Here is a 12,599-nt window from a genome sequence, read left to right as displayed (position 1 = left end):
AGCTTCAAAAAAAAGTTATTTGGTCTGTTTTGCTTGCATAGGACACAAATGTTAATAGTAGACAGTAGTTCAGTGGTTGTCATTTGTTGCTGTGTTTGTGTTACATATTTCATTGATATTTTTTGTATACTGATAAGGGCGTTAGTTTTCTCATTTGAATAGTTTTTACATTTGAGATTTCTGGGCCTTTTATAGCTGACTATGTGGTATGGGCTTTGCTCATTGTAGAAAGCTGTGGAGTAACATACAGTTGTTGGTTTCTGTGTCATATGGTCTTTTGTGGAGAGTTATCTCATTGGCAATCATACCAGATTTTCTTATTTAAATGAGATGACACATTTGATAAATATCTATATATGAAGCATTTATAACCATAGAAGTATGATTAATGAAATAATAATAAGTATATTTGATAGTTAACTAGCTTACGTGACTATACTTTCTTCAAGTTTGAGCCATAATAGTGGAATTTTCATTTTCATTTGTGGACAATAATTCATTGTGACATCTACAAGTGATTGTTGTAATTCTGCTATATTCTACAATATAAACTCAGTATATAGGTAGAGGGAAATGAAACTAGCTTCTTGAATTGGATCGTTTTCAATGATTACTGCAAATATTATATATATAAATATGTGTGTGGGACTTCGGTAAAAATAACTGGGACATATTTAGTTCAGATTTTTTCTTAGCTTTTAAACATAGGTCTCAGGTCCTTATTATATGTTGTGACAATTTGAAAGGACTAAAAAGCTACGGTTCCACAGCTAATTCTTTACAAATCATTTTTGTTGTTTAGATTAGTTCTTGAATATATTTGCTTTTTGGACATCTTTATATTAAACACTTATCAACGATTTTATCTTCATTGCCTTGTATGGAACCATATAAAAGAATGCCTAGATTTTTGGGTACTTCTATAATAGGGCTCTTCATGGTTAGTTCGGCCATATTGAATAAGGGGCAGATTTTCATGAAAGAGGTGGAAATAGTATGAAAGTGTGGGAAATCCTATGCATGTTTCTAAGCAACTGCTCTGTATAAATGATGTGTTCCCGTATTTTCCACACTTTTTTTTATCTCCATTATGAAAATCTGCCCCCTATCCAATATGGCCGAACTAACCGTGGAGAGCCCTATTTCTTTCCCCCAATTATGTTTCAATCTATTTGCTTTTCTGAAATGTTTATTTCCAGTATTGATCAATTAAATTTGCAGTGTTCAAAGAAGAACCGATTATTTTGATCTGAGGGTATTTCTATTAACATATACTTTAACTTACAGTGCCCTGTGTTGAACTGACATAACAGAATTTCCTGATTTGTGGATATTTCTTCCTCAATTCATCTTCTCTAATGTCTGGCATTGGAATCTGCAGATATAAAAAAAGTTGCCCTTTACCATTTCTTTTGTTGAAAACAATTCATTTGTTGTTGCCCATGGCCATTTTTTATTTGGCATTTGTGTGGGTTTTCAGTCACTTGATGAAAATTTTCTATGTTCAAATGCTTCAATTAAGGTGGTACCTAACACTACAGGGAGATAACTCTGTAAAATCAGCTAAACATTTTAATTACATTGTGTTGATAAGGGAATAGTAAGCTTCTCAATGATGAAAATTAGTGTTTGTCAAACTGCTATATAACAAGTGTAATTTTTCTGATAAAACAGTTGGTTCAAATTTTTTAAATATTATACCTTTTTGTCAATGGGTCAAAGTAAATACTTTGTCAAAATTTTATGAAATTTAAACGAGCCAAATTAATTTTAGTGAAGGTGTTGGGTACCAACTTAATTAATTATTCCCTAATTAACAAAGTGATCAAATAGAAATTACTTTTAATTCACACAATTTACCTGATCTAACTGGGTTCCAACAACAATAACTGGTGAATCAGGACAATGACAGACTACTGAGCTAAGCCAGAAGTCCAGTCCCGAATGTTCAAATCCCATCCTCATGTTCCAAAGTAACATGTAAACAGCTTGTTTAGACAGGAAAAACTAAAATACAGGAAATATAAAACATGGAGTGTGAATGACTGTCCAATTCCAACTTGAACGTTCTGTGAATTCATTAATATTTATTGGATACCAATTTTTGTGTATTTGATCGGTATATTAAAAAAGTTCAACGAATGACAAATTTCCTGTTGCCTTTTATGCAAATATTGGCAAAACCACAAAATTAAATATCCACGAACATGTAAATTTTTGCCTAATCCAGGAAAGTTAATACCGACGAAAATAAATGAATCCACAGTACACTCAACTGGTTTAATCTAGAAAAAAATTAAGATCAATTGAAAAAATTATCTACAAAAATTAAAAATTTGGTTTTCAAATTTTCCTTTTGTTTCAGAGTTATAAATGTAGCTTACTAACCAATGGAAAAGCAAAATAAACAATCGAAAGCATGCATGTAGAAATGAAGACATCAAGTACTGAATTTATGCATCTGTCATCTGCAGTTGTTGGGACTGAAAATTTATATAACCAGACAGTTGTGTAGAAACCACAGTACCACAAGCAATATGAACAGCTGTGTAAACTGGCATATAAAATTTAGAGAAAAAGATGATTCCAATGAATTTCATTTATCATCTGGAAACCAGACAAAGATCTTTTTATCAAATGTAATAAAATGTTTGATTTTTGAAATGTCTTGGAAATGTTCTTTCATAATTGTTTATTCTTACCTGATGTGTATTGTAGTATACTGTCTGTCCTGCAAAGTCCCAACAACTAAATCGTATGCTTTTATTGCCTTCCTCATCAATAGGTACCATCCAGTCTTTGATGACAATTCCATCAGTTAATTTAGGAATACTTCCAGTGTATTTTTTGTTTGTAGCTTGTAAGGCCCTAAGTAAACTTTAAACAGAAAATTTCATTTTTGTTAAAAATAAAGAAATGATGATTTATTTTTATTTTGGGAGAGTTATGAATTGAAAATTTCCGCAATCATGGTTATTACAGCTAAATAAAACACAAAGAGTGCACACAATGAAATATCACAACTGTTTGATTAAAAACGTTTTTAGTTTATGTTCAAAGCCTTTAAGATCAAGATATTACTACAGATATCACATAAACTTAAGGGCGCTAGTGGGTACAAAAATTTCAGCAAAAAAATAAACATTTGTTTTTTCATTACAAATTTTATTTATTACACTATTAGTTATTAATTTATGATAAGATACAACCAGATGCTCCGCAGGGCGTAGCTTTATACGACCGCAGAGGTTGAACCCTGAACGGTTGGGGCAAGTATGGACACAACATTCAAGCTGGATTCAGCTCTAAATTTGGATTGTGATTAAATAGTTGACACAGCATAGGTTTCTGACACCGAATGAATGTGTTCTAATGAACTATAAATTTTTGTTTTCTCTTAGAGCAATTCACTATGCTGTTGAATATTAATCCTCTCAAAAAAATGTTTGAAGAAATTTTCTTTTTATTTATGAAATTTCAAATGAGAAAAATTGAACCCAATTTTTTTAATCACATCCCCCTCTCCCTTATTCCAAAACTAATCTCAATTAAAATTTCTAATGGAGTTTGCAACAATAACTACTCATTTAAATACATCATAAAATATTAAGATGTAAAAAAACTGCTTGTTATCACTGAATGGTAAAGATTATTTTAATTTATCAGTTGGTAATAAAAAGTGAATATACATGTATATTGAATATAACAAAGATTAAAGTTGATTCTGGACAAAGAAAGATAACTCCAATTAAAAAAAAAATCTTGCTATTGTACAATATTGTGCACTTAGATATTTCTTGCCATTGTGCAATACTGTGCAATTGAAAAGACTTGCTATTGCACAATACTTAATATAATAATTTTAGATCCTGATTTAGACCAACTTGAAAACTGGGCCCATAATTAAAAATCTAAGTACATGTTTGGATTCAGCATATCAAAGAACCCCAAGATTTCAATTTTTGTTAAAATCAAACTAAGTTTAATTTTGGACCCTTTGGACTTTAATGTAGACCAATTTGAAAACAGGACCAAAAATGAAGAATCTACATACACAGTTAGATTTGGCATATCAAAGAACCCCATTTATTCAATTTTTGATGAAATCAAACAAAGTTTAATTTTGGACCCCGATTTGGACCAACTTGAAAACTGGTCCAATAATCAAGAATCTAAGTACATTTTTAGATTCAGCATATCAAAGAACCCAACCGATTCATTTTTTGTCAAAATCAAACTAAGTTTAATTTTGGACCCTTTGGACCTTAATGTAGACCAATTTGAAAACGGGACCAAAAGTTAAGAATCTACTTCCACAGTTAGATTCAGCATATCAAAGAACCCCAATTATTCAATTTTGATGAAATCAAACAAAGTTTAATTTTGGACCCTTTGGGCCCCTTGTTCCTAAACTGTTGGGACCAAAACTCCCAAAATCAATACAAACCTTCCTTTTATGGTCATAAACCTTGTGTTTAAATGTCATAGATTTCTATTTACTTATACTAACGTTATGGTGCAAAAACCAAGAAAAATGTCTATTTGGGTCCCTTTTTGGCCCCTTTTTCCTAAACTGTTGGGACCTAAACTCCCAAAATCAATACCAACCTTCCTTTTGTGGTCATAAACATTGTGTTTAAATTTCATTGATTTCTATTTACTTAAACTAAAGTTATTGTGCGAAAAGCCAAGAATAATGCTTATTAGGGCCCTTTTTTGGCCCCTAATTCCTAAACTGTTGAAACCAAAACTCCCAAAATCAATCCCAACCTTTCTTTTGTGGTCATAAACCTTGTGTTAAAATTTCATAGATTTCTATTAACTTAAACTAAAGTTATAGTGCGAAAACCAAGAAAATGCTTATTTGGGCCCTTTTTGGCCCCTTATTCCTAAAATGTTGGGACCAAAACTCCCAAAATCAATACCAACCTTCCTTTTGTGGTCATAAACCTTGTGTTAAAATTTCATAGATTTCTATTCACTTTTACTAAAGTTAGAGTGCGAAAACTAAAAGTATTCGGACGACGACGACGACGACGCCAACGTGATAGCAATATACGAAGAAAAATTTTTCAAATTTTGCGGTCGTATAAAAATCAACCAAAAGAATTCGATTTGGTTGAGCCCCAGATGACTTTTAAAATGTTTATAACATTGAAAAAGCTCCAAATTATCTCCCATTGGTGCAAAAATGCCTTTTTTTGACATTGAAATTAAATCATAGGTCCCCTATAATTGTCAAGCCTTCGACTTTTGTCGAAAAAGCGAGACTAAGCGATCCTACATTCTATTGTCGGTGTCGTCCACAAATATTCACTCTGTGGTTAAAGTTTTTTAAATTTTAATAACTTTCTTAAACTATACTGGATTACTTCCAAACGTGGACAGAAGCTTTTTTATGATCATAAGATAGTATCTAGAAGTAAATTTTGTAAAAATAAAATTCCATTTTTTCCGTATCTTACTTATAAATGGACTTAGTTTTTCTGTGGGGTAAACATTACATTCACTCTGTGATTAAAGTTTTTGAAATTTTAATTACTTTCTTAAACTATACTGGATTACTTCCAAACGTGGACAGAAGCTTGTTTATTATCATAAGATAGTATCCAGAAGTAAATTTTGTAAAAATAAAATTTCTTTTTTTCCGTATTTTATTTATAAATGAACTTAGTTTTTCTGCAGGGAAACATTACATTCACTCTGTGGTTATATTCTTAAAAAAATGTATAACTTTCTTATACTACTTTTAATTTGTTCCAAACTTAGACAGAAGCTTGTTTATAATCAAAAGCTTGTATTTAGAAGGAAATTCTGTTTATATTTTGTACGTGTATCTGTATTTAACTTATAAATGAACTTAGTTTTTCTTCCAGTTAACATTACATACAGTCTGCAGTTAAAGTTTTTAAACATTTATTAGATTCATAAACTCTCCTGGATTTTTACCAAATTTGGACAGAAGCTTCTTACAATCAAAAGATAGTATCAAGAGGAAAATTTTTATTGATATTTTTCCTCTTTTTTGTTGAGCCTGTGATTTTCAGCAATAGTAGGCGAGACACTGGGTTCCGCAGAACCCTTACAATTTTTTTTTATTATTGTTTCGAATAAGCTGTATAAACCTAAATAATTGTAAAATTTAAGCGGTTTCTATGACTTAGTTCTTTTTTTATTTCAATATTACCTCTATTTCTCCTATAAGTTCAACATAAAAAAAAGTACCTTTACAAAAATGTAAAAATTCTTTGATGTGTTTTGTTTACAATGTTTTCATCTATTTCAAAGATTTTCCAGAAAAAGTCTGCACCTTCATAAGCATACTAACAATTCAAATTATCAAAAAAAATTGATTATCAATTGAGCTACTTCCAAAAATGTTTATTTTGGCAACTACTGTAAACCAACTTAATTTCGCAGATACTTTATTTCGCGTTTTACTTATTCTTGTTAACTTCGCGGCTATTTAATTTCGCGATATTCTTATTTATTTGGTGTAGTTTAATAAGGAGAGATCCAAATTTTAAATATTCGCAACGATTTATATTCGCATATTTTTTATATTCGCGAAATTCATGAAAAATAAGTTGGTTTACATTATTTTTGGCTAACCTGCATTTTTTTTTAATACAAAATCAACTTACGTAGTTTTTCCAGCTTGACCTAATCCAATAAACATCAGTTTTGTTCGTAGGCACTCAGTAAAACCTCCAGCCATCTTCTGTAAGAAGGATTGAACAGAATCGAACCCTCTATTTACTATATCTCGTGGTGGTGTTTCTAACGCTGCACAGCTGTTTAGATTTAAACCTGAAATACATGTACATGTATATACAAAATTACTTTATCAAAAGTTTAAAATAACCTTATAGTCTATTTTTAAGCAAATTTCAGTTATTTGTTCATTTTTTAATATATTTATTGTGGGTTTATTTTCCTGAACTTAAAGAATAAGAAATCTTTAAGGATGTCTATGTCCAAACCGGCTTGTTACATTTTATTTTTAATATAAATGATCCTGTCTTGATCTTCCTTAAAAAACTAGCGGCTCTAAAGAGCCTGTGTCGCTCACCTTGGTCTATGTGAATATTAAACAAAGGAAGCAGATGGATTCATGACTAAAATGTGTTTTAGTGATGATGATATGTTTGTACATCTTACTTTACTGATTATTCTTGCTGCTTAAAATTATCACTATCTATAATGAACTTGGCCCAGGAGTTTCTGTGGAAAATGTTACCGGTAAAAACAAAATTGTTAAAAATTTACTATAAAGGAGAATAACTCCTTAGGGGGACAATTGACCATTTTGGTCATGTTGACTTCTTTGTAAATCTTACTTTGCTGAACATTATTGCTGTTTACAGTTTATCTCTATCTATAATAATATTCAAGATAATAATCAAAAACAGCAAAATTTCCTTAGAATTACGAATTCAGGGGCAGCAACCAAACAACGGGTTGTCCGATTCATCTGAAAATTTCAGAGCAGATAGATCTTGACCAGATAAACAATTTTACCCCATTTCAGATTTGCTCTAAATGCTTTGGTTTTTGAGTTATAAGCCAAAAACTGCATTTTACCCCTTTGTTCTATTATTAGCCATGGCGGCCATCTTGGTTGGTTTGGCGGGTCACGTCACACATTTTTGTCGAGCCTGTCGAAAAAGTGAGACTAAGCGATCCTACATTACGTCGTCGGCGGCGTCAACAAATATTCACTCTGTGGTTAAAGTTTTTGAAATTTTAATAACTTTCTTAAACTTAACTGGATTTCTACCAAACTTTGACAGAAGCTTGTTTATGATCATAAGATAGTATCCAGGATTAAATTTTGTAAAAATAAAATTTCATTTTTCCGTATATTACTATAAATGGACTTAGTTTTTTCTGCGGGGAAACAGAACATTCACTCTGTTGTTAAAGTTTTTAGAATTTTAATAACTTTCTTAAACTATCCTGGGTTTGTACCAAAGTTTGTAAAAAGATTACTCCATTTTTTCTGTAATTTACTTTAAAAATGGACTTAGATTTTCTTACAATCATAAAATAGTAACAAGAGGTATATTTTTATTGATTTTTTTCCTCATTGTTGTTGAGCCTGCGATTTACAGCAAAAATATGCTAGACACTGGGTTCCCAAGAGATAATTGTGGCCAAGTTTGGATTAATTTGGTCCTGCAGTTTCAGAGGAGAAGATTTTTGTAAAAGATAATTGAAATTTATGGATTGACTTTAAAGGGCAATAACTCCTAAAGGGGTCAACTGACCATTTTGGTCATGTTGACTTATTTGTAAATCTTACTTTGCTGAACATTATTGCTGTTTACAGTTTATCTCTATCTATAATAATATTCAAGATAATAACCAAAAACAGCAAAATTTCCCTAAAATTAAGAATTCAGGGGCAGCAACCCAACAACCGATTGTCCGATTCATCTGAAAATTTCAGGGCAGATAGATCTTGACCTAATAAACAATTTTACCCCCAAGTCAGATTTGCTCTAAATGCTTTGGTTTTTGAGTAATAAGCCAAAAACTGCGTTTTACCCCTATGTTCTATTTCTTGCCATGGCGGCCATCTTGGTTGGTTTGGCGGGTCACCCCACACATTTTTTAAACTAGATACCCCAATGATGATTTTAGCCGAGTTTGGTTTAATTTGGCCTTGTAGTTTCAGCGGAGAAGATTTTTGTAAAAGTTAACGATGCCGGACGCTGAACGCCAAGTGATGAGAAAAGCTCACTTGGCCCTTCAGGCCAGGTGAGCTAAAAATGTGTATGAAAAATAATTTCTGACTTTGAAGTATTATGTATAATTCATCCGTCCAATATACCTTTTTTGTCTATACTTACTTCTGAGGTTTGGTAAGAGACCTACATCGCCATCTAAACTCTCTAGCAGAGAACAATGTTCTAGATTGATGGATATCTTTGTCTATACCGGTACTTACTTCTGAGGTTTGGCAAGAGACCTACATTGCCATCTAAACTCTCTAACAGAGGGCAATGTTCAAGATTTATGGATATCTTTGTCTATACTGGTACTTACTTCTGAGGTTTGGCAAGAGACCAACATCGCCATCTAAACTCTCTAACAGAGGGCAATGTTCTAGATTGATGGATATCTTTGTCTATACTTACTTCTGAGGTTTGGCAAGAGACCAACATCGCCATCTAAACTCTCTAACAGAGGGCAATGTTCTAGATTGATGGATATCTTTGTCTATACTTACTTCTGAGGTTTGGCAAGAGACCAACATCGCCATCTAAACTCTCTAACAGAGGGCAATGTTCTAGATTGATGGATATCTTTGTCTATACTTACTTCTGAGGTTTGGCAAGAGACCAACATCGCCATCTAAACTCTCTAACAGAGGGCAATGTTCTAGATTGATGGTCTGTAGAGTGAGGATTTCTCTGGTCATCATAGGAAGCTGGGTTACAGCAGTGTATGACAGGTCTAAAGTTTGTAACAATGTAAACTTAAAAACTCCAGCTGGGATGCCACCATATTCTGTGTCACCTGAAATAAATGTCAACAAAGAGAAAAAATTTAAACTGCACTGCACATAAAGTAATATTGCTAATCAACCTGAGTGTCTCATCTTCTGTTAAGTACATTGAAAACAATACAATGGATTACTGAGGCAATTCTAAACCTTTACAAACACAATGTTGGTCTAAAATGTAAAAAAAATCAATCAGAAAAGTTGGAAAAATTACCAGAAATTATCAGATTTTCAATTAGAATGATTAGACAGTGTGACCAGACTACACGAATGAATTTAATTTTTACAGGACATTCGGTTTGGTAAGCATCCTAGTTTTACCCGACCGAATGAAATTTTACCAGACCAAATTTTGTCTTACATCTAATTGTATATTATCCGGAAAAAACAACAAACATATGACTTTGTTGTGCCCTTACTCCTCCCCAAAATGCACAAAAAGAAATTGATGTAACAAGAGGATACTTTGTTATGAAAGTTGTGCACAATTGCTTGAATGCATTTCAGTGAAGAGTAATGTCCCATTTTATTGGATTTTGACAATGTTTGTGAACTAAACATAATTTAGAGTTTCTGTATAAAACATTATTTCCTGTTTTTTCATATATCTTTGGTTTACAATTCTAGTGTTTATATTTCATAGCTGAATATTTTGATCTGCTTGGATTTTTATGCATTTATTGAATTTTATCGGCAAACCCGGAATTATCCTTATCCGTTTCCAGAATCGGATCCGGTTTTAACCTTTTTATTTACATTTCCGGTTGCGCCAATGATGGCAGCCATTGTTGTTTTTGACAGTCAGATATGTTTTTACCCAGATTTACACATTTCTGGTTGGCGATTTTCAGCATAATGCTACCGGTTGAACATAATAAACATCGCTGTGATGAATAATAAAGATGAAAATGAATTTGAGATCGTTTGGCAATTTTGCTAAAATGTTAGAAAAAATCAATGAAAAAAACCCATAGGACATTCGGACCGGAATTAAACAATATTTTACCAGACCCATCCATTATTTCGTGTAGTCTGTGTGACCATATTAGGAAATACCAGATGTTTTTGAAGTATGTAACCATTTCCCTTAAAATGTAAGTAATTTTCTGTTATATTTTCCATATTTAGACTAAAGATTTATAAATTCATGCACCTTTCTCATTCCATTATCTATCACATTAAGGTTTGAATTGATAATTATTCTTGTAACTGGGGGACTTTTTTATGGACAAAATAGTCATCACCAAAGAGCAAAATGATTAAATCTTAAAATAAATGTAGGCTTTTAAAAGAGTGGTATTTTAAGGTGGTACCTAACACTACAGGGAGATAACTCTGTAAAGTCAGCTAAACGTTTTAATTACAATGTGTTGTTAAGGGAATATCAAGCTTCTCAATGATCAAAATAAGTGTTTGTCAAACTACTACATAACCAGTGTAATTTTTCTGACAAATTGGTTGGTTCAAAAAATTCTTACATTTTTGTCAAAGGGTCACAGTAAATATTTTGTGAAAATGTTATGAAAATTAAACGAGCCAAATAAATTTTAGTCAAGGTGTTGGGTACCACCTTAAATACCTTCAACATATATAAAATGTAGAATGTTATTAGACTTTACCTATTGACTGACATCCTAATCTTGGAATCTTGTTCATAATTTGCAAATTAAGTCTCGCTAGCTCTGACTTCTCTAAAATGTCGTTATTATTAACATCACATTCAATGAACAGTCGGTCCACTTCCTAAAATAGATATACATATATAAATAGTTATTAGATATAGGAAGATGTGGTATGAGTGCCAATGTGACAAACTCTCAATCCAAATAACAGTTTATAAAAGTAAACCATTATAGGTCAAGGTATGGCCTTCAACACAGAGCCTTGGCTCACATGGAACAACAAGCTACAAAGGACCCCAAAATTATGCCTTGTATTAGACAGTAAGTGTATAGAAGTTTAGATCTATCCATGCACAGATCTAGAAGCCCAGTAAATAACTGTTTAACATTAAATTTCATTGTATGAAATTCATACATATATCCTTGTGTACCATATCGGGCCATGTAAAGTATTCATAGATCCAAAAATTACCAAATTAATGAAAATTGTTAAAAATTTACTATAAAGGGCAATAACTCCCTAAGGGTCAACAATCGGCAAATAAATAATGGATATATATTTCCCTCATGGTCTTTAAAGTTGGAAAAAAAACTGACACTTTTCCCAAGTATCACCATGATGATTCTAAAAATGCTAAAAACAGATGTTCAATGGTTGTCGGTTTTTTTTATCTTTTCCTAATTCTTAATAGAGACTAGACCCTTGGTTTCCCTGTTTGAATGGTTTTGCACTGGTCATTTTTGGGCACTTTAAAGCTTGCTGTTCAATCTGAGCCAAGGCTCCGCATTGAAGACTGTATTTTGACAAATAACTATTTACTTTTACAAATTGTGACTTAGAGGATAGTTGTCTCATTAACACTCAAACCACATCTTCTTATAATATATCTTTGAAATATTCATTAATTTTTTTTTTAAATAAAAATTACTTACGTCCTCTCCAATGTTGTTTTTTACATATGGATTTTCAGTGTGCCACATGGTGTAGACTTGTTTTGGCATTTGTTCAAATTTTCCATCAGAAGCAATCCATGGTATTCCTAAAATATAACTAATTCTTTAAGATTTTAATGCAAACATGGTTTATTTATACTAAACACAGTGAGATCAAGGAGTTTTTTTAATCTTTTTCTTTACTTGTGACATTGAAAAGGTAGATTGAAGATTGGAATAGTTGAAAAATACTGTAGACAACTTTCCAATTTGAGTTTTTCGAATGAACTGCTCTGGTTGACCTTTGTTCATTTGAGGAAAAAAGGTTAATAGGACATTGAGAGGTGAAGATATTTGCTTTATGAAATTTTCCAAGGGAAACACATTAATTTGAAGATTGTGTATAATCGCTCTGTACATTTTGGCAGAGGAAAATTTGTTCCTAATTATTAGCTTATAATGCAGCAAACAGTTCTTGGAAATAAGTTAAAATAAATCAAGGCCCATAACTCTGGAAAGAAGGTAATAGAATT

General features: G+C 31.8%; 1 protein-coding gene across 1 annotated transcript in view; it reads right to left on the bottom strand.

Moving 5' to 3' along the window:
• LOC134697792 (uncharacterized) overlaps positions 1-12,599 on the bottom strand; it is a 64,273-nt gene that overhangs the window by 31,599 nt on the left and 20,075 nt on the right. The window contains exons 16-23 of the mRNA XM_063560078.1: positions 12,067-12,173; positions 11,131-11,254; positions 9,328-9,525; positions 6,645-6,810; positions 2,703-2,877; positions 1,861-2,007; positions 1,286-1,375; positions 430-539 (exon numbers count right to left, since the gene is read on the bottom strand). Coding sequence (XP_063416148.1) covers positions 430-539; positions 1,286-1,375; positions 1,861-2,007; positions 2,703-2,877; positions 6,645-6,810; positions 9,328-9,525; positions 11,131-11,254; positions 12,067-12,173 — 1,117 coding nt within the window. The remainder of the gene's footprint in view (positions 1-429; positions 540-1,285; positions 1,376-1,860; positions 2,008-2,702; positions 2,878-6,644; positions 6,811-9,327; positions 9,526-11,130; positions 11,255-12,066; positions 12,174-12,599) is intronic.

This window comes from Mytilus trossulus, chromosome 14, assembly GCF_036588685.1.
Source record: "Mytilus trossulus isolate FHL-02 chromosome 14, PNRI_Mtr1.1.1.hap1, whole genome shotgun sequence".
Taxonomy (NCBI): domain Eukaryota; kingdom Metazoa; phylum Mollusca; class Bivalvia; order Mytilida; family Mytilidae; genus Mytilus; species Mytilus trossulus.
This window is presented reverse-complemented; position numbering and strand designations above follow the sequence as displayed.